The sequence below is a fragment of the Strigops habroptila genome, chromosome 10 (genome assembly GCF_004027225.2).
Source record: "Strigops habroptila isolate Jane chromosome 10, bStrHab1.2.pri, whole genome shotgun sequence".
Classification (NCBI taxonomy): domain Eukaryota; kingdom Metazoa; phylum Chordata; class Aves; order Psittaciformes; family Psittacidae; genus Strigops; species Strigops habroptila.
Genome location: NC_046359.1, coordinates 12,109,771 through 12,136,394, shown reverse-complemented (window position 1 = coordinate 12,136,394; position 26,624 = coordinate 12,109,771). Strand labels below are relative to the sequence as shown.

At 38.2% G+C, this 26,624-nt stretch overlaps 1 protein-coding gene across 4 annotated transcripts in view; it reads right to left on the bottom strand.

Annotated features, from left to right (window-relative positions):
- Positions 1 to 26,624, bottom strand: part of SMOC2 (SPARC related modular calcium binding 2) — a 137,671-nt gene that overhangs the window by 77,434 nt on the left and 33,613 nt on the right. For all 4 annotated transcript variants that reach the window (XM_030499891.2, XM_030499892.2, XM_030499894.2 and 1 more), the window contains exons 2-4: positions 15,699 to 15,870; positions 3,204 to 3,310; positions 2,088 to 2,187 (exon numbers count right to left, since the gene is read on the bottom strand). In XM_030499891.2, coding sequence (XP_030355751.1) covers positions 2,088 to 2,187; positions 3,204 to 3,310; positions 15,699 to 15,870 — 379 coding nt within the window. The remainder of the gene's footprint in view (positions 1 to 2,087; positions 2,188 to 3,203; positions 3,311 to 15,698; positions 15,871 to 26,624) is intronic.

Below are 26,624 nucleotides of genomic sequence, written 5' to 3'. Positions count from 1 at the left end.
CATTTACTCAACTTCAGCATATCCACCAATATTTTGATTGTAATTCCTGTGCAGAGTAGTACTAAAGAAAAAAGTACAAAAGGGAATCAACGGTGATCTGGAAAACATCAACAGTCCCGGGGGAAAAAAAACCCCACTGTTATCCTAAACAGATGGCAATTTTGAATATATACTGCGAAATGGGAGAAGAGTGCAGTTGTGCTTCAGGCTTTCATTCTGCAATATAAGAGCAAAGTTTTGCCTTATTATAGCACATGAGGTTCTGAGAAAATCTGTAGCTGCCTTCTCTGCTGAATGAGATTTCTCCAGACCTCTTAAGACTAAGACCTTAGCCACTACCACTGCAAAATCCCCTAGCATTTCAAATCTATTTCCAAACATTGCTGTAGCTGGACTTCTTTCCTGAGGGACAAACGGGTATATTGAGCAGTAAAATGTGAGAGCACTGATACAAGCAAGGGAGGAAATGTGCAGAGGCAATCCCAAAGGGTCTCGTAACAATTGGAAAATTACCCACAATCTTCCACGGAGCAAAATCAGACTCTGCATACTCACCTGGGCCCTGGAGCAGTCTATTTATCTCTGAGGTACTAAATTAAGATCAAGTGCTACTATCATCATCTTCTTAGCATTTCTGTAAAAAATTTCCCAGCCCTCCAAAACCAAGCTGAAGCAGTCTGGCAGTTTATCTGCTAGACACATGAATATAGCTTTGAGAGGAACTAAGGTCTGGTTCCTGTAATAATAGAATAATTCTAATAATAATCTATTAATCAACCTGGAACTACACTGCAGATTCTCCTCAATAATACTGAATATAAATAGGAAAAAGTGAGCTTTTCCTATTTATATTTGGGTTACCGAGGTGATACAAGTATTATTATAAGTGAAAGCAACTAACTCAGCAACATTTTGAGCCAAAAATAATGCCATTTGTTCTGGAACTGTTCATACACTTGGGATTTACATTTATTATCAATGTCAATGAAAGACGGTCAGAAGCAAATTCCTAAGCACTACCACTCTTTCACTGATGTTAGTGAAGCATAGAACTGCAATCGTAACCATTGTCTTCTGAAAATACCACTCATTTGTAAACAATAATTACACTAAAATGAATGCACATTTTTCTCTATTTTAAGGCTCCTGAGTATTTTATATTATTTTTCACAATTAACTTATTCTACAGTGACTTTTCATACTGGATCAGGAAGATTAGTCTGTAAAGTATTCTTTCTGGCTAAAGTTCACCTACAGGCAAGATGCATGGGAGATTCTCAAAATTATTTAACCAAGACAGACCTTAGAAGCTGAATTAACTTTTTATGTCTGTGTTGAAACTTTCTCAGTGGTCTCTTCCTTCCTCCATCTATTTATTAAAAGTGTTAATATTGTGTTTGAACAATTGAAGTAGATTGGACCAGGTGAATTCCCTCAAAGGCCCCAATCCACTTTTTTTTCAGCTTCATTTACATTACAAGGTTAGCTTTTTAAAGCTATTTTCCAGTCTCTGACAGAGAATAGTGCTGCAGCACAAACAGGCATACAATACATAGAGTTTAAGTATTTTTAGAGCTATTTCTGTGCAATTCTCTCAGCCTCAAGGAAGGTGAATAGCAATTCTGGCAACTGTTCATACACTTGGGATTTATATTAATTATAATGTCAATGAAAGATGGTCAGAAGCAAATTCCTTAAAAACAGTGAACCTGTTAATTGTCCTGATGAAAGACAAAAGCAGTACACATGGCAATGAGTTTGACTGCAGAACCCCCTTTCAATAGCTAGATTATACTGCAGTATAATTAAAGTAGATGGATCACAGAATCACAGGGAGGGTTAGGGTGGCAGTGACTTCAGGCCTCATGCAGGGCTAGCTTAAAAGTTAGACGAACTTTCTCAGAGCCTTGTCTGGTTGAGTTTTGCAAAGCCCCAAGGATGGGGCATCCACAACTTCCACCAGCACCCGTCTGTGAGCTGAACCACTCTTCCAGTGAAGAATTTTCCTCCTTAAGTCTAATCAGATGCCACATAAATCTGCTAATCACGAGACAATGTCATAACTTGGCCAGCGAAACAAGTCTTACCAGGGCACCGGGGAGTTTTGTGGGCCACAGCAGTACCACTGATAGGACGACCGTTGGGAGTGACACACCAGCAGTATCCAGTGTAACTATGGCACTGAACCTGTCAGGAATGAGATGAACCATGTGCAATGTTAGACAGATGTCTGTTATCCCACAGCATAATTCTTCAGCATAAAGAAGTTTATTTCAAGCAAAATGTGGTAGGTCCTTCAGAACAAGTGAAGAGAAAACTATTGAAATATGTGGTTGTTTACACCCTATTTCACAAGACTGAGGTGCAGGTGTTATGAAAAGCTCACAATGAAGTTCCTCAAGAGACACATAGACTGTTACTGAAGCAAGCAATCTCGACTTTTCTTCCACATAGGGAACATATTGTTCCACCCACTGAAGGAGCAGGACAGAGTGCTTCTGCCAGCATTATTCATATCCCAAGCCGTCAGAAAGTAAACTCTTGGAATTCCTCTTAGAAATCAATTGAATTGTATTTCCTGAGGGCCAATGTCACTTCCCTCACCATGTTTGAAATTAGAAGGATTGTCTTCTGCACAACCTCACAACAGAAATGCAGTACAGAGGCAGCAGAAGGTGATGATTGGAATACTTACCACAGGGTAAGCTTCTAACTGCATCCCTTCTGAATTCCATGATCTAACCTAAGTAAATTAGCCTCAGACCATATGCTTCTGCAGAAATTCAGCTGAGAATAGGGAAGAATTCTCTATGATTCATGCTTTAGCACTAAGATATGGACTCTGGTTACTAGATTTCTGGTTCAAATCAGGAACAGATCTGAAATTCCAAGCATTTTACCATCTGATGAGTATTCAGGGGGCTACAAGAATGACTCAGCTGCCTCAGTCTCAAAAAACATGGAGTGTATTGCATGAAAAATAGTAACGTTTGGCTCTTTTGCTGGCCAACTCTGAAAAAAAGAACAAGGACTTGGCACAAAACATGAATTTTCCTTCCATTTTTTAACATCAGCCTTAGCACAAATTAAATTTATTTTTGAAATTACATTTCCCTTCCTTACGCTTGTCTCTTCTTCATTTCTGCAAACACACATATTCTGTCTTTCTGGCCATGCAAGATACTGAATGAAAAATTTTCAACCTGACTATATGTGCCATCATCATTGCATTCTGGGATAAACACTTGTTGAAATTCCTTGCGAGCTTGTTCCTGGGTGTACTTCCTCTCAGCCACACATCTGGAAACATCTAGAGAAAGGAAGATGACAAGTCAGTTGGATGATGCAATACAAAGAAAAGTGATAATCTAAATTAAGAAAAAGAAGGAAGACTCTGAGACACGTAAAGAGAATCAGAATTATAATTAGTGAAAATGTACAATCACTTGCAATACTTTTAGGAAAGAAAACCAGTAGAAGACAATTTCTAGGCAATAACCCAGAACTGGGCAATGAGATGGAGAGATGCCTGGAGAGACAACCTTGCTGCTCCAACTGCTGCCAAAAGGCAGAAGCCCAAAGGCGGCTTCCCCTATGAATTTAACACAGCAATAGATACTATGTTGTGCCCCACAATATTCTTTCAGTGCTGGTGGCAGCTCTAGCTTTCCAGAGCTTCAGGAAAGGCAAAGCAGGCAGCAGGCGCCTTGTATTTCCTACTGTGAGTTTACAGACCGTCTACTGCAGTTAGGCAGCAATCTCAACTGATACTACAGGTGTGCCTACCAGGCTGGTAAAATAAATGCAATAAAATATATTGTACACTATAGGGGCTTACTGGGGAGGTGATTCTAATAATTTTGGACATTAATTCATACTATGCTAAAATTCAGTGTAAGTTTATGATTTAGACATGGCACAAGTCAAGTCTACCACATGGTCCTTGTTTTTCCACTGTGTGGTTACTAGCACCATCTCCTACATTACTTGGTACTGGTCTCCTTCCAAGACAAGGTAGAAAATCAGACAGCTTTAATTCAGTTCGCTTTCTATTGTCTAATAAATTGTCTACTACATATTCTTTATTTCAATTGGGCAGACAAGGACTGAGAAAAGATGCATAACATACACTGTTTTACTTTTCTTTGCTTAAAGCTGCTACAAATTTTAGCATTTTGCTGATGCAGAATCAGTACTTCAGGATCCACTTGAGCTAAGCAATTTCAGAAGAAATGAGAATACCAGGCAAGCTTAAGGTAGTATTAATGATTTCAAGATGTAACATCTGAATTAGAATGATCTCAAACACACAAGCATAAAAAAATCGCTGCTTCTGATCCCCATTTTGACTGTTAACTGTTCGACAGTTACTGGCTAGATCACTTTTAGGGCTAAAACTGTCCAGTGATTATCTGAGAGACAGGGGTGTTGTGGTGATCCATGAGTGTTCATGCAGTTATTCAAAAGCACAAGGACAGGCTTTCCAGTTCATGCAGGTTGTTCACTGAACAGAATCTGAACAGTGAGGCAAAACCACTTTCACTTCCTCATTTGATATCAGCATATCTTGACAGGGTTTTGGCATCTAAAAGTCCTCAGGAACATACAGGTGAGCCAGCTAAGTTCCCAGTTCCCCAAGCACCCTCTCTGTGCCAGTGTCAGCCAGACACACACACACACACACAGAACCACCATGGAAGCCTGGTGCAAGTGCGGAAGTCCTTGGTACAGGATGAATCCTTCACTGATCATGTCCACCAACCTTTGGACAACTTATCTGTCAACATTAGCATAAAAATTCCTTTCAAGTCCTAGGTAATCTGGTGTGGAAATGTAGCATAATGAGGACAGAAACTGGTCCTCAACATCTGCATCCTGAAAACAAAATTGGGGCCCCTTAATTCTAATCTTTGTATTGATTTCCCTTCTGGTCTTGGATTCATGTGCACTACTTCTGTGCATTAGTTTACTCTTCTCACAGGAGCATTATGAGAGTTCATGTTGGTAAAATGCCCAAAATACATGTTGTTTCACTTTGAAAAACTGTTTCAGCTTTAACAACCTTAATTATATTATGTTATTTGCAGGAGGGATATTCACAGACTTGCAATGTTACCTAAAATGGACAGAAAAGTTCAACCATCCAGAAATGTGAGAAAAATAATAAGGAACTGAATTCATGTGTACTCTGGTCCTTTAAGAACTCGTTTCATCAAGGGAAAATTAAAGTCAACGTACTGTGCAGCTCAGGTGAAGTCTGTTAATGTACGCACTGCCAAAGCTTTTGGGGAAAATGAAAAAAAAAAAAAAACCAAACCAAAAAAAAAAAAACAAACCAAAACAAAAACCAACATTTTAAGAAAGCTTTGGTGTCATAAGCCTTCTTCTGAGCATGGTTTGGTTATACAGTACTTAATAACATGTGGTTTTAATGTAGCTAGTATTTTAACTGAAAATAAATCACTCCTTTGTTGGCCCTCTGTCCTCGTTTTTCTAGAATGACATGTGGTTTAAATGTCTAAAAGGAAAAGTGATATAAATTCCATCACATAAGGTCTCTGGTATAGTACCAGTAGGGTTGTAAATTATCTCCAATATTTGAATTATCATAAAAACATGCCAAGGAGGAAGAGAAGTTCTCCAAAACCGTCCACCACTTGTTCCTAAACAGCCTGATGCTCTAAAGGCCTCCTATTTCTGGATGATCTAATACACTTTAAGATCAACAATGACCAAACTTAGTGGAATACAAAATTCACATTTGAAGCCTTATTTTGTATTATATAACCATGGAAACATTTTAAAGCTGTGGGCATTACTGTGCTTCAGTATACCCAAAATAGACCCATGAAGAAGATTTCTTATCAAGTGAAGCATCTCAAACTGCGTATTGTCAAAATATTATTCCCAGTTCTTTTTTTTTTTTTTTTCACCAAGGTATTACCACAAGGGAATAACTATGACACAGAGATACAGTCTAAACCTGATAGAAGAAATGTAATAGGGTGGTCAAGATAAAAAGAAGACATACAAAAACATTCTTCCTCAGAATATTAATGAACATTAAATTATACTTCAGAAGAGCCATATTCCTTCCAAATAAAACATCACTGAATCCAAAATAAGTTATAATACTTTTTACAATAAATTTGCAGGATTTACACCATCTGAGAATCTACCTCTATGTTCTGATTGCAATACCTTCTAAAGCCTTAAAAAAAAAAAAAAAAAAATCTGGTTTTGTTTAAAGTTTTTGAACCATCCAGCTAAAAAACAGGGGCTTTAAACAGTTATTGGTTTCTGACTATAATTCCCACTATACTTTAATTTTCTTCCTAGCTGAAGTATTAATAAGGGCCCATCAGGCTCAAGCCAGAATCTGGTATATGACCTGGTGAAACGACCATTTGATTCTAAGTCATGTAAAAAGCTGGCTGAAATAAGGCTTTATTTGCCTATACTCAGACAATGGAAAAAAACGATTTTGCAGCGATGCATGCCTAGAAGTAATTGTGAATTATGTCAATGACTGACTCAGTGAGATTTTTTTATCTTCTCAACTCCAGGGGAATGGGCTTTTACATCTCAGAAGATTGCGGGGAATCTCCTAGCATAGAAACTAAGCATGAAGATGCACGAGTATACCTTAAATGAGCTCACTTAGACTGTAAAAAGCTCTCAAACTGGGTTGGTACAGGCCTTGAGGTGTTTTAGTACAGTACGTTGGCCAGTGTTTTGATAGTACAGTTGTGATTCAGCACTAGCACTGCAAAGGCAGCTAAAGGTTTGAGAAGACAAATACATCCTGGGGTGTATAACTAAAGACAGAAATGGGTGCATGAGAGTGAACAGAAATACACATAACTGAGATTACAGAGCTGTAGCTGTTTGGGGAGGTCTTTCTGAATTGCCCTCTCCAGAGGAGACCAGTGTCTGGAAGGCACAGATGAAATATAAAGCCATCTTAATTTTGTGCTAAGCTTCTACATGCAACAGGGAAGAATTTCACTTATGAAATGGTGCTGATATGCTGCTGCAGGGTCCAGAACCAGATGCTGTCATGCGTGACACCTGGGAGCACAGGATTTCCTGAGGTAGCACTGAAGTTAATACGAAATTGCAGTACCCAAGGAAATTCTGGAAACAGAATCAGCCTCAAAAGCAGAACAGGACTGACTTGGAACTAATTTTATTTTATGCCTTATTTCCAACAGTACAGCACCAAAACCACTGAGCTTGGCAGGGGGGAACCAAACCAAAAAAACTTCAACTCTGCTGGCTAATCCTTGAATAATATATCACTCAGAGAAGTTTATTACTGGAAAGTAGAAGTTTATCTTTAAAACAATGACACAAACTCATCAAGGGTGTAAACACCATCTCTAAAGTGACATTTAATACAATTGAATTTACAGCAACTTTGGGGCTCCACAGGGAGATCTAACCCAGATTCTCTCATGGAAAAGTAAACAGCTTGCCAAAAGAATAGATAAATCTCCTGCAAAGGTTTTGATTTAGTTCATCCGGTATTTCTTGGTTTGCTATATATTTCAGTAAGAATAAAAGTACGTTTCCCAGTCCCAATACACTGAGCAGACTTTGCTTGCTCTCAAAGAGATTACTGTGTGTGACACAGGCTTGTTATGTATTTATGTATAAAATACACTTCACAGTTTATTTAGTTATTTTATTATACATGGAATATCCTGCTGAACAGATCAGAAACATTTACCACTTTGTTAAAACTATTTATAAAGTGGTTAAACTTAATCATTTGAAGAAAAAATTCCCTTGAGGACTTCCCACAGATACTTGGCTGTTCTTATGTGAGAGGGAAAGCTTTTCTAAAGTTGCATAGATGTGAACAAGCAGCCCTAGTACAGACACACATATTCACATACCTCTCACTGTTTCTCTGTAGGTTTCCCTTATTACCACTCCATTATGCCTATATACCTATATACACTTGCTTGTCCTTAAATTTAGGAACATATGATGCAACAAGCTGTTTGAAGTTAACTATCTACCAAAGCACTTTACTGAATTGCCCTAACGATGAACTAGATTTTTTTTCTACTTCCATGTTTCTTTCCCACTGCTATACCCTTTTTATAACTCATAGTGATATGATAAAAGTCAAATGGTCTTAATTTGTAGTTAGTTTAACACAAAAATGTTTTATTCAGCACATAATTTGTTTTGGTGTTCAGCACACCATTTGGTTTATATGACAACCTACACAACATGAAAATTAGGTCTGTCTATATTCCAAAGAACTGATTGTGTCTACCAACAAAGCATGTAAATAGCTGTAGCTTCTAGTGATAGGAAACACATAGCAAGCTATACATGCTCAAAGTTTCAGTTTCAAAGGTGCAGAGATTATTAGCCTCTTGGGTTAGAAAGGATGTCAGCGCAGACATTTAGCCTGACACAGCCATAAAATAGACTTGCTGCTTCACAAGAGCTGGACAACTCTTTCACTATTTATTTTTATTGCTGCTTTCTGGATTCAAACAAAACAACAGAGCAATCTTAGCCTAAACTCTCCTCTATTGGCATCTAACAAGCAGTGTGGGGTTTCTTTGTTGTTTTGTTGGTTCACCACCCCCCCACCCCTCCCACTTTGCAACCACCCAGCAATTTAGATAGCTAAGCTTTAAGATAAAATAAAGAATGTTGTGCTGGATTCCTTCTTGGCACAATAATATTTCTCTCTATTTTCTAACAGTCACATTTGGAGAGATACAGTCTGACTAGAACTGAATCAAACATTTGCAAGAAGAACTAAAGCTACAGCTTTCTGATTTTTTACATACCAAAGGCCTAACTAGGCTTTCTGAGCAGAGAAACATTACTTCCATACAATTGCAGTAGTGCATATTTGATTCTAAAAATATACCTTTTTTGTGCCTAAGAATGTTCCTATATGCTTTGTTTCTCTGCAGTCTAGCTTTTCTGCTTGAAGAAATATTATCAAGAAAAATTGAGTATTTTAAAGAGAGATAAATTTCACCTTCAGCAAATTGTGGATACTATTTCCGTGTTACTTGTCCTGTGTTCCAGTAGATACATTAAAGAGAGCAAAGGATATTCCACAAAAATATTCCAAACATACTTAAAACTTTATCTACCTGCAATAAATACCTACTAGAAAGTATAATCAGAAGCCAACTCTTCTTGCTTTCAGAAACTACATAAATTATAATCTCTGTATAGAGATACCTTTTGTTCACCAAGATGTTGAATATTTTCTTCCTCAAATTAACATTTTTACTACAATGGCTTGATACATAACAGCTTGACACATAACATAAATGAAGACTCAAAACCAAAACGAGGTTGGGGCTGAACAGTGTTTGCATCAGGATTGCCAGAATTACAGTTGGGAAATCTGCAGTCATCCTACAGATTAAACACAGAGTCTGCTGTGAGAAAATATGTCTGAAAAAGGAGACAGCTCCTAGGTACTTTTTTTTTTTTTAAATAAAACTCCGCCCTGTAATCAATTTTTTTCCAGAAGACTTAAAAAAAACCCACCCAAACAGCATCCCGGTTTTGGGGTTTGGTTCCCCCCCCCCCCCCCCCTTTTTCCTCATAAAAGATGAGAGGAGAAAAGGGAGAGGTGAAGACAAGTGAAAACTGTTCTGTTTTCAATCTGCAGATTGTGCAATCTCTCCGCGTGTGTTCAGGATTACTTTATAAACTGATACCTTGATCCAGTCCCACTTTCACTCATTTCAGCTAGGAAAAGTACCAAACCTACTCACTACATCTTTCTCTCTCCAAAGTAAACATCCTGGGAGCATGTTCTGCCAGACAGCAGGTGGCCTGGCCAAGCCAATATCCCTGACCATACGCTGACCTATGGGATGCGCTCAGGCACCGCAAGCACACATTGAGCTCACACTGAGCTCACAGGCAAACCTGAGCTTGAGGGCAACCTCAAGCCTCAAGAATACAGGATAAGGCACGCACTCAGAAACCATGTCCAGCATTTACAATCCAGCCTGCAGCTAAGAGGCAAAAGTAACATTTCCCCAAAAAGATGCTTAGATTGATGAATTATAGGACCGAGATTAATTTACCAGCCCAAAACAACTACTGCCCAGCAATACCTCCTTTCTCTGCACAAAAGAAAAAACTGTATCAGCATGTTTTTCCAAGGACAGAAAGGTTGCTTAATTCACATTGTTTCAAATTATTTAAGCATGTCCTTAATTCATTCATTAACTCATCGTACTAACTACTCAAATTAGTGAAACTTTTCATTATTGCTGAAAGGCCCATTTTAATGAAACAAATGCTGAGTGTTTCTCTCTTTAAGGAAAGTAAATAGCAAACAGTAAAATACCTCTTTATGGGAAATTCCACTCATATTTTGATGTGGTTCAGTTCTTTATGTGAATTGTAAGAATGAAGATAGTACTTTTTGTTATGTCTACGATAGCCCATAAAAGAATGGCATTTTTAAGCAGACAGGGTCTTTAAGATACTGTAAATGAATTAAGCTAAACATGAACTATCTAGGGTTTCCAATCAAGAAAGGGGATCTGCAAAGTTGTAGAATAACGATGACAGTACTCTGTGTGACAGCTCTCCTTGGTGTGTTCATGAAGCAGCAAGGCCCTGCTGGGGCCACCTCTGCAAATACTGAGAAAAAGGTTATTTTCAAGTGCATTACCGTGTAAATCTTGCAGACCACTTTCAAGGCAAACTTTAGTCAAACCAACAGGAACTCTTCTTAGTTAATTCTGCTCAGGACACCTCCATGGGAGATAGCAGCTTTGTAGTTCAGATGTAACATTCCCAGTAGCCGGACAGCTAAAATTAAGTCACGGCATTGCACATGCTCTTCCGCTTCCTCCTGAGAAGTTGCCTAAATCTCAGCATTCACAAAGAGCTCAAACACATAAATAAAGTTCAAACTACCCCAGACGAACTATAGTGCCACCTCTTCCAATTCACCCATACACCATTAGCAAAACTGCTGCTGTCCACTAGACACTGTCTGCTTTGTGGTCCACTACAGAAAAACTGTGTTCCCTTCACTAGACACCTCTATTACAGATATTGCTTGCACTGAACAAGGTGCAATCTGCTAGCAGACTTTCTACACTGGAGACTTGAAGTTACTGAGATGGGAGACAAAAAGCTGTCCAAGGAGAATGGAGTTATTCAAAGACACTAGATTCTGAAAACTCCATTAATCCCATAATCTCCCAAATCTTCCACTAACCTAGCTAGGACTAAAGCTTATAGTCATGTCAAAAAAAGGCATGGTTTCATTGAAAAATCCTTCAATGCCACTCAGCAACATCCACCATCATAATTTTAGGTTTCAAAGTTAATACATGTTAGTTACTGTCACAGTAAACTACTTTAAAAGCCTAAAATTGTTTGAAAACTGCTACAGGAAAAATATGAGTTCACATTTTCAAAGTTCATAGGATAAAACTTGCTCAGTAGTGAAGAATAAATAAGGTAACAAACCTGATGATATATTTTAGCAGAGGTGAAACTGATAGAAGTCTGCAGAAATGAGTTGAAGCATTCCCTCATTTTTTCTGTATTTATAGTGCAGTATTTTCATGGCAATAGAAGATTTGAATATTCTTTGTGCAACACCACTCTATAGCAATAAGACTAAATTTTACAGAGTAATTCTGAACAGTTAAAAAAAAAAAAAAAAGAAAAAAAAAAGAGCAGAATTCTTCATATGAGATGTACCAGATGCTCCATGAAAAAAACCAAAATAACTTGTTTCAGGTAATCACCTCTATCATGATTTGTGACAGACATTCAGCTTTACATTTGTAAGATAAAGGAGGAGACCTTCACTTATCAATGCCTCTCCCATGTCTGCTGGGGAAGACAACTTTTAGCTGATGTTTAGTGCATTTCAGTTTTCACACAAGCCTTTTAGAATAACCCATACCATGTTCCAAATCATGTAAAATCCTATTAAATGTAAAATTATAGCTACTGGCCCTACAGGAAACTGCAGTGCTTCCTACTCATAATGGGCAAATGCATCATTCAGGTATATAAATTAAAAGCAGTTTTTTACTTTTTAGAATAAGGTTTTTCCCTCTTTTTTTTTTTTTTTTTTGTAGACATGTTACTTCTGCATAGTTGGTCCTATTTTCAAGACTAAGAAATTTTGACTTGTACTTTTTGCATGCAGTAACAAAAAGTATCAAAGGCTCAGTTCTTTAAGTTGCAAAGGCTTCCTGTGTGACATCCAGAGCTCTCCCATCCCATTCTCACCAGCCGTAGTGTAAGGAACAAGGCTGAGGGCTAAAGGCCTCATACCTGAGTTTGTACTAGTCATACAAATAGATCGATCCTGGAATGTATCAGGGCAGTACCGTAAGAATAGATAGGCTCAGTTCTCAGCTTGAACTGCCTTAAACCCCTAAAGAAGGTGGCTTTGAGCAATCTATTAGCTTACCTGTGTAGGCAGTCACACTGTGTCCTGGCAGTGCTTAATTAACTAATGCAGATATAGCCTCTGTGTCTTTCTGACCAGTTTAAAAGCAATCATATTGCTTTTCCACTTCTTGTATGTTTTGTTTCTTTGGCTCTGCTGGGCCAGATTTACTGTGAAGCATTTGTGTGTGTGTAGTGGATCCCCACCACAGGTGATACTTTAACAGTTCCCCTAACACAAATAATATTTCTCAACTGTCATACATTTATTAGATTCATAACCTTGTTGCACAGTAAACATCTGTGTCAAGCAAACAGCAAATCTCCATAACTTCAGAGTTTAGATTTTGTTTGGAAAAGTATTCGAGGCACGGATGCTTATCTACAGTACACACAGATTATTTGACACCTTGGAAGCTGCAAAAACAGGCTGGAAATTTTATGAGATTGTAGCTTCTTACAACATTTCCAATCTTAGCAATGGATTATAGCACTGCCTGGAAGTGGACTACAAAAGAGGAAAAAAGGAAAAAAAAAAAGTGCAAGAAAAATAAAATGGTTTAAATTCTGCCAGTTATCTGTCATTCAGTTTCAAGATCCAGGATCATAAAGCGGTTTCCTTCGCAATGCTAAAGAATTACCTGGGCTGAGGACTGTTGCTGTGAACAAAACTTGAGTTACGAAAGGAAAGCAAGCATATTTAAAGCAAATTATCCCTTTGTAATTTTAGTATTTAAGTGATCAGAATCAAACAGATGAGACAAATGTTGAGACGAGGCTAGGACAAGAAGAGGTAGTCAATCTAAATTTGGCTTTCTCAGGAAAAAAAGACAGGGAAAGCAGCCATCTGTCTGGTGGTGTTTCAAACTTCCCTATGGATGTAAAAAGAAATCATAGCTCTCGATATATAAACAAAAAAAAATTATATAAATTCTCTATAAAAATATAGAAAATTTAATATATAAATATATGAACAGAAAAAAATATATAAATTGACTCAATTATTCCAAAATGTTATTGACATAAACTGTCAGTGTTTAGATTTCTAGCTAATAGACTGAACCGAACAAGAACTTGGTCACGTTTTCAACTACTAAAATGGTACATAAAAGTATTTAATTTTTATACAAGATTTTTGTGAAAGGGATTTTTACCTGTGAATAAGATAGACCAAGACAGACACAGACTTACGACTGCCCTTTCTGATCAATGATGGATGAATATCAGACACAGATTTAAAGTTGTGAATCCTATACCAGGAATTATTTCTTTTCTCCCTCCATAACTTCTGCATGCAAATATGCATGTTTCTTTCCCTTTTTCTTGCATTAGCGACCTCAAAACTTGCTTTAAACCCAGTGTTCTAATGGAGCTAAGTCTGTTTTTTTAGGGGGACAGATGAATACTTCCAAAAGGATTTGCTTTCCAATATGAAATTAAAACAAATTCTTAAACCTTGAAAGTTGCCCTGAAACCGTCACTTTTCGGTTAGCCCTACTAAAACAACCTTCTGCTCTTTCCTCAAATATCACCTGCAACAACAAATTTCACCACTCAAAAGCAACTGACTCAAAAGAGGTCTTAATCTGAGGACTTCCTTAGCTCTTTCAGAAGAATGTTTGATGGGACTATCAAAAGTAGCTCTAGCCATGCTAAAACTGAGACTGCAGCTAGGCCAACGAATCGTCTTTTTATTCTCTAAAGCTTGTTTTTACAGCTTGAAATATTTCTGATGATTTGAGCCATGAGTAGGAATAAAGACACTGGTCACTTCAAAATTTAAGACTGCTTTGATTGAGTAGAAATGCTACGAAAGAGCACTGGTCTCTTGCTGGTATTGACCAAGTATATTATTGGCAATCATGTGTCTATTGCAATCAAAAAACCTTTAAATACTAGAGTGATGTTTGCCTTCATTTAATTGAAAGATTAAAAACATCTGACTGATAATGGCATGATGTATACTTGCTATTAGCAACACGTAGGCTGCTTAGGGTGCCTAATTCCAAGTCTGCAATTGTGTTGACACACTATTAATAAACAGCAAATGAGGATTTCTCCAAATATTAGTTGTTTACTGCAGAAAAATTTGCCAGCATCACCAAGGACACCTTCAGTAAGGCAATTCAATGTATCTTTATAGAAAAAATTTCTTGCAGATGACATTGTCAGTATGGTAAGAGGAAAAAGCAATAAAGAAAAACAGTCAAACTAATTTCCGTAAACGTGTATAATGCTCTAATGTATAAAATGAACAAATCCAAAGTGCACAATAATCCTCTCTGTCATTCATGAGTGTAACAAAAGCTTTGGCTCAGGTAGCTTCATTATGTTATCCTTGTTCAAAAAAGTAAATAGATCCATCAGCTAATACAATGGCTTATTATGAAAGGGCTGAAGAATGAGCATAGTGTTTCATCTAGGCAGATGAGAAAGAACATCTCTTTGAAGCAGTCTTGATGCTTCAGAGGTTTGCTGGAGCTGGAGAGAGATGATGTGGAAAATTGCCTCCTAGAGGTTGAATCTGTGTGGTCCCTGGTGTTTTCTCTCAACCCATCCCCCCTCTTTTGGACAGAAAGAGAAAGTAAATCTTTATGACCACTGCTATTCTTACATTTTAGAAAGAAGATCACTGTGTTGTGAATAACCCTACAGTTCAGTAAGGAACTGTGTTCTCTAGCACCAGGCTGCTCTGAAAGGGAAAATATTTAACTGTGAATACTTTACAAATATTGGATCTGAAGTGCTAGGGTTGCATGTCGCACAGTTTCTCCAAACAGAGATCAGAAGTAAAAGAGTGGATTATGTAGGCAGAAATGGCCTGTGAGAGCTCTAAGTATTAAAAACCTTTTTTCTTTTTTTTTTTCCCCCCTCACTAACTAAATGGTTGCAGTTAGAAAACACAAGACTGAATCTAAGTAACTCAAAATACCAAACTGCAATATACAAGAAACCTCTGCACGTAACAACCTTAAGAGTTACTCTGAGCCTGCCAATGATAATGGTCCTTCAGAAGAACCACCTAAACTTGAAATTTCCTTAAAAGGGACTTTTCATACTGTAAAGGGGTGGGGAAGTCATATTTTTTCTGATTGATAAAGATCAATTTATCTTTATGTAAAATCAACAGGATGGATTTCAACCTACTTGCTTTTAGAAAACTTTTCAACTACAGCACTCCTAGTTTTCAACATACAAACATTTTCAAAAACTATTTTAAGTCTATTATTTTTCATTATGGTCAAGAGAAACTTTGATTTGCTCACCTTTGCAGTTGCCCCGATACGCTATTTCCAGCTGAGGGTCTTTGCATTTTGCTCGCTGAAATTCACACCGGGACAGGAAAGTTCTTCCATCAGACGCACAGAGTGATTTCTGAGGGGAACCTGCACAGTCCAGGCTGCATTCTCTGTCTTTGTCTTGGTCCACTCTCAAAAACTAAGGGGGGGGGGGAAAAAAAAAAAAGCTATAGGAATGCTATTCCCATGTGAAAAGCGCTCTGTGATCCCCTTCCCCAAGGAAGACATACAAATACTGCCCAAAACTGAAGAGAAAGCTCAGCCTTTTTAGCCTGTTCAAATACTAGCTAGTTCATATCTGTGATTATTCAGATGTTGCCTTGAAATGGTAGAGATTGCAACATTTCTCTAACATATACTAAAACCACTATTGCAATTAGAAAATTTCTGAATCTTCTTCACCCATTATGAAGCTGGAAACAGCAGGTTGGAGTCTTTAGAGCAAAAATGGTGATAGCAGAAAGTCTTCATAACAAAAATGAGACCAATGGAAACTTGACTATTTTATTATTTACGCATTAATGAGTCTACAACAACAAGCTGAAAAATCTGTTCTAAGATCCAAATAGGATTTTGGACATCATTACTCATCTAAAATTATACCCATAATGTCTCCAGTGGCCTCAGTACAAAAGTTCTGAAGAGAAAATGAGCTAGGCAAGAGAATCTTATGAAGCACCTTGTGAAACACAACAGATCATTTATTTTTGCAATGCTTATATTTAAAAGCTAAAGACTACTCAACAAAACAGAGTTTTCAGATGTATTTTATAGAAATATTTGTACTTGTGAATATGCTTGTCTATAAAAATACATGCCAAGATTGAAGAGGGAAATGTCATAAGCTTGCAGTTTTTCCTATGAGACCATTCTTACAACATGCAGGATGGAGTCCTGTACGTGGGTCACAACAACCGCATGCAAAGCTACAGGCTTGGGGAAGAGCAGCTGGAAAGCTGCCTGGCAAAAAAGGACATGGTGTGTTGGTCAACAGCCACCTGAATGTGAGCCAGCTTGTACCCAGGTGGCCAAGAACTGGCCTTCTTGTATCAGAAATAGTGTTCTCCCTTTCTCAGAAATTCCATTTCATCATTTCAGAAGCCAGTGAGTGAGTATAGGATGACAGAAGTAATTTGTTGCCATCAAAAGATGCTCCCCTTTCTAGTTCTGCCATGAAGCCACACTGAACTTGCTCTAACTGTTCATCTCTCCATCCCCTGGACCGCAGGCAAGGCTTATGATTTTGGCATCATCCTTGGCACTGTGAAAAGCAGGAGCTACTCACCCTGAAACATGCTGCCAAAAACATAATTGGTTCCGATGCCGCTGCTTGCCAGCCAAAAACAAAGATAGTACTTTATCTTCCGAGTTCCTGAAAAGTGGGGACTAGGGAAGAGGTGAACTCAAGTCCTCAGATGAATTTCTCTATCGTTTTACTGTTTCTGAATAAGCACAAAATTAAGCAAGGTATATAGCTTATATCAGGAGATAATAATTCTCCTAAACATTAGAAGGTACCTAAGAAAAGGTCATCATCCAGTTGAAGCACTTGTTTCATTGCTGCTGTTCACTGTCATAAACCTCAGCTGGAGAAAATTTTGAACTTCAGATTAGAAACTGAAACTATTAAGAGGAGAATTTCAAGCAAAAAAAAAAAGAGGACAAAGACCAGTATTTGAGCAGGAAAGAGGAGTATAAGCTAAAAAATTCAGAAAACATTTGCTACATATAGTTTCCCTGCATGGTATTGGGGGGGGGGGGGGGAAGTATAAAGAGAAGCATAAATCTCTGTAATCTTCATACTTAAACTGTGGTCTATTTGCATTTCCCATCACTTAACGTGAGGCAATACAGATGTCTTTCTGGAGAGCATGCCTAAAAATGGAGAGACAATCTCAAAGGTATCACTTTAAAATAATAGTCATATGGTTGGATTTTGACCAAAATTTTTATATTTTACTGGCGCAGTAACATAAAAAGGAAAGTTCCCTTTTCCTGACATATCTAGCAATTTTTTACTTTTAACAATAATTAGTTTTAGAAGCAAATAACTCACAAATTACTCAAATTACACACAAACCCCAAAACTTTCATCCTGGCATTTAGCTATACAGCTCCAAAAGAGATGTTCCTTTTGCCCCCATTTTGGTGCTATTTTTCAGATCATTTTTGCTGTCAGAAATCAATAATTAGCTGATCTGAGGAAGGAGAGAGAAAAACTTAAGTCATCTCCCTTTACCTGCAAAATGAGCAACAGGGAAGACAGGCTTCAATGACTGTGACCAATCTCCACATTATGTTGGTCTCCAGGGCATGCCAGGGTGCTCTGGTGAGCTGCAGTGTGGGGGGCCCCAGTGAGGTCCTCCAAGCCTCCCTTTCTTGTTTTGGAGGTATCTGCAGGAGTCAGGGTTTAGACTATGAAAAGTACTTTTCAAGGAAAAATAGACCCCATGAGGCCTCTCGCAATGAAATTGGATCCAGTCCCCTGTTCTGCCTTAGATCTGCCCTGTGGATTTCGTGATGGCACGTCAAGTGATATCCCTCTTCCTATCTTGTGAAGTAAGGATCTAAGTACAGCCTTTCTGTGTGTATAAGACTACCCTCTGTAATGGCTAGGCACTTTGCCACCCTTAATTTATCCTCAGCAACATCCCTGTTGAGCAGGGAATTATTTTCAAAAGTACAGGAAGGCTTCATGACCCATAGAAAATCACATGGTAGATCAGAGAACTGAACCCAGGCATGAGGTGGAGGGAGAATCACACAGAGCAACAGTCTACCCTCTGCCCCATTTTTCCCCCAGACTTTCTTCATCTTTTCTGTTTCGAGTTGTCGCTTGAGTTGATAGGTATGCCTGTTCACAGTGGACAAACCACAGTAACACAGCAGACAGAAAATCCCCTTAATCATCTGAGGAACAAAATCCACTCTCTTGAGAGTGTAATAGTTCACAGATAAAGCTATATTTTAAAGGGCATTTATCCAAAGAGTTTTATTTAAGTATTTTATTATTTCAAAGCCTTAGAGGAGATTAGGGTAAATTATGGGTTCAAGGATATTCAAGCAACCTGGAAAAGCAGAGGATGAAGACATACCCAGGAGACAAAACCACTTAAATAGCTTGTTGGTTAGCCAAACCTCACTGAAGAATTTGGGTCGTACATTTAAACAATTTCCACCAACCCAGTGTAACTGAGGAATTTAAGAGCAGGAAGGACAAAAAGGCAAGAAACTTTTTGCAAGAAAAGACAGCATACAAGATTGACTAGCAAATGTACTTATAAAATAAAGATAGAAAGTATGTAGCCAAAAGAATTGATAAATGCCAAAAGTAATAGAAATGTTGAAACAAGCTAGGGCTAAGGGATTTCTCACACGATTTGCCATTTGTTTAAACAGGAACAAGCTGAGTCAGTGACACTAGGATGGTACTGATGCATATCTTAGCGCTCTACTTCCCTGTGAAAACACTCCTTTTGATTAAAATAGGACAGTTTAGAGAGAAAGGTGTTTCTAGATGGACCAGAAGGTGACTCAGCCTGAAACTGGCTCATCTATTTCTGTCTTTAAGTTCATTTAACAAACAAATCTGTTATTGTACAGACACGTGATTCACTAAAAGGCAAGCTTAAAGCAGAATTTCTGTTGAATGCTGGCAGCAACTGATATTAAGCCAACAAAAATTGACCAACCTGAGGTGGAACTATTTTGAACCACCGCCAAAAACTGGACAATTATGGCTAAACCCTATTAAAAAGCAAACCACTTTTAACAAAGAGGTGTTCCTGCCACTAATAACACAGAAACCAGCCTAGTCAAGTTTCAGAAAATGGTTTTCAACTACAAATTGAAGCTTATGCTACAGATTAGCAGGCACAACTCCTCAACTGGAATTGCTTTAACTTATCTTCTGCTTTACATTTTAATATAATAAAAAATTTGTACACCTTCCAATTTATTTCAGCCTTTCCAGAGTGTTATACTTTACAACACCCAGTTTCCAAGAGGCCTACTATTCCATACTAGGCACTGCTTTAAATTCTCACGTACTACTTCTGAGAAGAAAGAATAATGGAACTATATCAGAAAAATTCTTTATTGTTAAGTTTACCTCAGTTAATAAAGCCAAAGTCACTGTAACTGCATGCACCCACTTGACAGATACAAGCACTGATAAAATATTATTTACTGTCATGTGTTTCAGGCATCACGGAATTACAGTATTTTCTTTGACTGTCTCCCACAATAAAGACTCTTAACACTGGTTGAAATGTGCCCCTCTGTATCACAGGCTGTCCCAGTGATCTTTCATCCCTCTGTACTGGAGTTCGGTAACACTAGAAATGTCAGTGTGAAGTATCAGATACCTGAAACCTTGCTTATACTGGAGAAAATTATTTCTACTGTTTTCTGTTCTCTGTTATGTTTTATCTTTCAGCTTCATTTTTGTCCCTGGTCCCACATCTGGGCTAAGGACAGTCAGGATGCAAGAGAGTTTTTCCAGTACCTCAAGAGTCGGCATTCGATGATTTCTTTACTGTGCTATTAAACCATTTATCAAGATAACATGTCCATAAACTTCTTCATTGCTATAGCATAACACAATGCTATAGCATTACACTATCCACCCTTTCGCAAGGATTTGGTGTCATTCCCTCTGGTTTACATCCTGCCACCACATCACCACTAAGGCAGAAAAGGTCTTCAGAAGAAAACAAGTCACATGCACATTTGTGCACTTCCATTGCACAAATCTGTGATCCCGTCATCTATAGTGCAGAGCAGCTCTCCTTCCACCTAAGCAAATCACAGAGTATACTGAGAGAAAAAAGGTGTATGGCTAGACAATCAACAACTGGATACATCTACAAGCCAAATTGCCAGTGCAAGAAAGCAGAAGAGTTGAGACCAGTGTCACAATCTGGTCATGGGGAACACAGACATCTCACTCCACTGGAGAAAAAGCTGACAACAGATGAACTTAGGGTGAGGCATAAAGATTAGTTATTGAATCTGGCTCACAGCCTTTTAAACAGTAATGGGAAATGCTTTACTCTACATTTCACAATATAGTGAACAGCTGTGGATTGTCTTTGGTCAGAGGCCACTGTCTGATTAATCCGAGCAAGGCAGAGGACTGATCCCGAACTTCTCTTTTTATTACTTTTTTTTTTTTCTGGCCAGTTAAAACTAGGAAAATTTCCCTGCAGTCCTGTAGAGACATCCTTAACAAACAGGCTGCACACAAAGCATAGCTCATAACTATGCGAAGCTTATTTTTACTTTGCCCTAATATAAGTTTTGCTACTACAGCTGAAGACCCATAAACTGCTTCTCTTCTATGGAGAGAAACTCCATCCCACTTTGTAAGATCAGGTTGGAGTCTGTGCACTAGGAAAAGACTGACCTTCAAGTTTGTGGATTTGTATTGTTTGAGGTTTCCAACCTTTCTTCAATTTATAGACCCTTTCAGTTTTCCTTTCAGTGCTATATACCCTCCACTGAAACTAGATATTTAAACATACTGACAACAGGCTTTTATTCTGTTACTTTTTGTGGACCCCTTGTACCTGGTGAAAACTACTGCTTCAGAATCTAAAATTAAGTAAGGTCAAGCCTGCTTGCAGAACAGGAGAGTAACAACTCATTCTGGGGGGTTAAGGGCCAAAAAGGCCTGAAAAAAACAGGCAGAAGAGATAGGTGCTAGACACCACTGTTTTGCTTGGAAAAGCCTAGTGCAGACTATAGCTTTGAAAGGCAATTTCTTTATCCTGCATCTGGTTACTGTAAAATGTTGAATAGAATGGTCTGACTTCCCCACTCCTGGCATGGAAGGTCTGTGAACAAACTATGGAGAAGTGCGCTCTAAAGTGGTTCTGCACTTACGGCTTTGTGCTGTTGAAAAATGTGCTGATTTACAGTGATTTATGCAGCCATGTTCTTTCTGTCTGATAGCTGCCTGAAGGGCAGATGTGAAAGTCTCCAAGCTAGGAACATTTTGTCCCCTCCAGGCTTGTCTACAATGGGAAAATGAGTTAGACAATAGTAACATATATGTATGTATGTATGTATATATTCACATGTGTATCTATATATGCACAAACATACACCATTGTGTATATATATCCATACATGCAGGCTATAATTTGTAAAATCATATTCTCATGCATATTTCAAAGGCAATGATGTTTAAATACCAACATATTACAGTCTGCCTTAAAGTACTGTAACCAGCTAATCTGTCTCAGTTAAAGTGCTTTATTAAAACGCCACTCTTTTTCAGTATTTATTTCATCAGTCTTCTGCCAAGGAATGAAGCAGAAGGTACGTTTATACAACAAACCCTATTCTCATCCCAATGCCATGACAAGCATCCAATCGTAGTGCTGAAAAAAACCTAATTTCTCCTTATCCTTGTTATTGGCTTACTTACGACAGTACCAGAAGGCACATTAAAAATGAAAACCCTGCATAACTAGTGTACTTAACCTATCTTTAACAGATTAGTTCACCTTGTGCTGTCCCACTGAAGCAAAACAGTCCTTCACAAGTCTTCCAGGGCAAGCCCAGAGCTGTTTACTTCAAATTGTGACCTCCTCCTTTGTCCAGACATACAGCACATCACTATTAAAGTTAAGCTTGCATGGAAGAACTTATACAGAAAGACATCACACACAGGACTAATCAGATAGATAGCATACTGATGAGCTAGAATGTGCCCACTCCCACTACTGTAGTGGGCAAGGCAGTCTGCACTTGCAAGAACCTCAAAACATTTCTGTGTCTCTTCTCAATGATAAATGTTCTTGGTGTAAATCAGAATTTTTCCATTATATTTCACTAGCAGATGAGCAGGCTACTGACTTCAATGAGGTTATCTTGGTCATCTGAAAATTAACATTTGTTCTTGAAAGTTTATTTGTCCCTGTTCACACAAAAAAAGTAAATATTCCAGCCACAATACTGCAGCACTCTCCAGGACAGCAAGCCATGATCATGATTTCATAGTGTGGGGCTAGTTGCATAGACTAGAGAAACCAGAATTTGGCACCTTTAGGGTAAAATTCACCTGACTTAAGAGAAGATGGATTGCATTCTAGTAATGTCTCTTCCACGTTATGAACTGGAGAGCCACTAGCTCTCCAGCAAATGGTTGAAGTCCTACAAGATTAACCCAGCCCATAGTATCAAAGGAACACAAAGGGGAAGAAACATTCCACGCACCAGGTTCCAGACAACTAAAACAGAAGCTGGGTCTAGGTTTCAAAAAGAATTTTACCAAAGGTCTCCAGCAAGTGTCTGTGCATCTGCAGCAGCACACAGGGGAGAACTGTCTCTAATGCCCACTGAGACTTTGCTTCATTGAAGTGTAATCATACCTCTTGAAGGGCTATTTTCTTGAATAGCTTAATTCTAGGATTTGGTTCCATCCCTACCAAGGTAAATACATACACTTCAATAGGAGCAGGTTTGGGCTCCTATTGAGTAGCACTCAGCCCCGGAGAACTACCCTTTCCAAAGGAGCTTTCACTGATTCATTTGAATGCTCCTACAATACAGTCTTTGGAAGCACAAAGCACTCACTGAGTCATGCCAGAAGCTGCAAAGTCTAAGCATCAAAACCAATGTATGAATGACTTGTTGGCATTCACCCCATATAGCTAAAAATGAACTAATGGTCTTACTTTTCAAGACATGATAAAGACTGTCAACGATACTAAAACTAAACATTTTGCAAACTGAACCTAACAAATTCACTGTAGATGAAAACAGCCCACACATTTAATACTGTAGGCACTTTGAAGTAATAAAAGTGTGCCTCAGCAAGGACAAATAAACTGCAACTTTTTTTCCCCCTCATAAAAAAGTAGTTTACCTGGCTCTTCAGGGATCAAAAGAATTATAATAAACATCACAGGAAAATTCTTTTGAACTCTAGTTTAACATAAACAGCTGGGGTTTTTTTTCATTTTGCACCACCAAAACAGTTAAATGGTGTCCAGACTTTGGGTATCAGCTTGCTGTATGTGTTGCCTGAACATAAAACTGCAGATTGGGATGTAAAACATGACATTCTTAAATAGAGTGCTGAAAGCAGCACTGTTAAAAATGTGGTAAAGAGAAAAAAAAAAAAAGACAACTCTTATCGGGAAGGTGGTGTCCTTCGTACGTATGTACAAAACAATCTACCATAAATTCATACAGAAGCTCAAATTGAAAGGGTTTCTTATCTGAAAGTGTTCTGTTCTGCATATACTACAATCCACTAGTTGCTAGATGTGTCAGAGTCCTGTGTTCTGCATTTTTCCCAAGTCACTGGTAACTTTATGCCCTTCATTCTTGTGGTATTGTTATTCATAATCTTTTCTTTGGCGGGTTGCTGTCATTTATAGTGTTTCTTGTCAGTTGCCAGAAGTCACACAGGGAGAAAATAAACAGAGAAACAGTGGGATGCATTGTCTATGTATTGAATTTCCTTTAGTTTACTTAAGCTTTTCATGAGTACTGACCCAACTTTCAGAATACAAGTGGGCTAGCACAACTGTCCTGTTAGCCGGTTTCCTCACACACAGCTAATCTGCCTGGTTGGTGTCTTTAATAACCACAGCTATGATTTGGGAACAGATACATTTTACTTTTCAATCTTGTTCAAAGGCTGCTCACATGAAAAATATGTTGGCTTCTAAAATGTTGGAAAGCTATTTTAAAATAAAGTCTAATCCAGATCAACATTTCTATATCTATTTTAGGATTAAAGAATAGCAACACATACCCTTAAAGTGTCTGCGGTAGCTTAAAAACAATAAAACTAAGAGCAATGATGTATAACTCAAAATAAGAAGCATTAGGTTGAACCTTTGTCACAAAGAAATGTCTTCACGCACTGGTACAGCACATAGCACAAGCGAAACCTGGAAAATGAGCTTCTAGATGTTCTCAGTTGCCTTCAGGGTGAGGTACTGCCATCCTCACCGCTCACTAGAATCATGAAAGGGAGACCTCCTTCCCAGCTCACCTCTCTTTCCACCACATGTCCAAGCAGCCACCAGCTCTCCATACCAGTCCAGCACCAGTTACACTGGGCGATGTTAAAAAGACAACTTCATAAAGAAGCTCTTACCTCAGTGAAAAGGAAGTAATTTATTAAAGGAATAGGGAGACCCCCTCAAAAGCTAAAGTGAAACAGTACTAGATATCGTGTTACAGACTTTTTGGGAACAATCTCCCTTTGGGGGGGGGGACAGAAAGGCTCAGCTAAATAGGACTTTTCTATATCCGAGTTTCTATGCAACTCTAATGCCTATCACGATCAGCAGGCAACTGGCCACTCTCCATATGGCTGGTTGCCTTCTCTTCCTGGGGAACTAAAGAACACTGAGGGCATCTCAAATGACGAAGACACAGTATGAGACAGTATCACAACAGAGCATTTCTTTTTATAATTTAAATCAAGTAAGCAAGTGATTCACGCAGGGCAGAAACTCGATAAGACATCAAAGGTCTAATCCCCAACCCATAAAGCTAACTTGCTGACAATAACTGCAGAGCTCTCACTCTTACATTTATCACTGCCATCAGCTTCTTCCAAGAACAAAGTATCTTGGAAGGAAGGCAGGCAGCCGAGTCTGGGAGGCAGATTTTGCTCTTGTTAAACTGTTGATCTTAAAACAACATGTTGCTAGGTTTAAATACTGTCATCTTTAAAAGGAGAAATCATGCTAAAAGTGAACCATTAAATAGTACACATTTGGAACATGCACGGTTTAACAAGCCAGTCAGGAAAAAAAAAACGAAACAAAACAAAAAACAAACACTTTCCATAGAGACACAAGAACCTGCGCGTGGTTTTCTCAAACCACTGGCAGTTCTACTTCCTCCCAACTTTGGGGTTTTTTGGAACTCTTGTATGTTTGTTTATATGTTGGGCAAAACAATTTTTTCTTTAATTTAAACCATTGTTTTCCAAGGAAAAAAGTCACTAGGAAGCCATTTATTTCTAATTATTATGAAGACGTTTGCAAAAGAAAAAAATCCTTAAATATGAAAAAAAAATTTTTCATGTGTATCTAGAAGTGGATGGGAGAGGTCAACAAACCGTGACTCAAACCAGGCAATTTATCAGAATAAAAAAGAAGTTTTTCCAAGTTCTGCGTCACATTTCAAGTGGCCTCTGCCGCCTTTGTAGCAGAACACATTTACCTTGCTGTTCTTTGCCTTTTACACACCAGCTGGCCAGTAGCTTTTAAATCTGTCCTAAAAGATTACCCAGCAATACCAGAGAATATTAAAGAATCATCATACTAGCAGTACAACACATTAGTCACCTTCCACTGTGGACCCTTACGTGTGAGATTTCTTGATAGTAAGAGGGTAGGGATAAAAAACCTGATGGAGAATTTGCAGAGTTTCCATTTGACTTCATGAGCAAAGACCCCACCATAGTAGTATCAAAAAAACCCCCAAAGAAGTTGTAATGACAGTCACACATGTACTGTATTGTGGATGAAGAATCAACAATGGAAGAGAATACTGCACTCCAGAAGTAAAAAAAAAAATCAATGCTGTTTCTAAATACAGTGGAGCTGAGAACACAAAGAAGATTATATCAGTCGATTTAAATCCTTGGATAAAAATGCACCTATATCACTGATTTTGAGGGAGTTTTTTGAAATGGGATGCAAGCAGAACCAATTCTTACACACCTAAGGAACTCTAGACACTGTTTAATGATAAGAAAACTTTTTCAAGTACTTTGAAAATACAACAGGTTTAAGAAATACACACCTCTAAATAACAGGTATTTCATTTTAATCAGACTTTCTTGTACTTCACAAAGTGGAAGAATTGAGACCCAGCAAGCTCCAGCTCTTACCAAGAACTTATCTAAACATC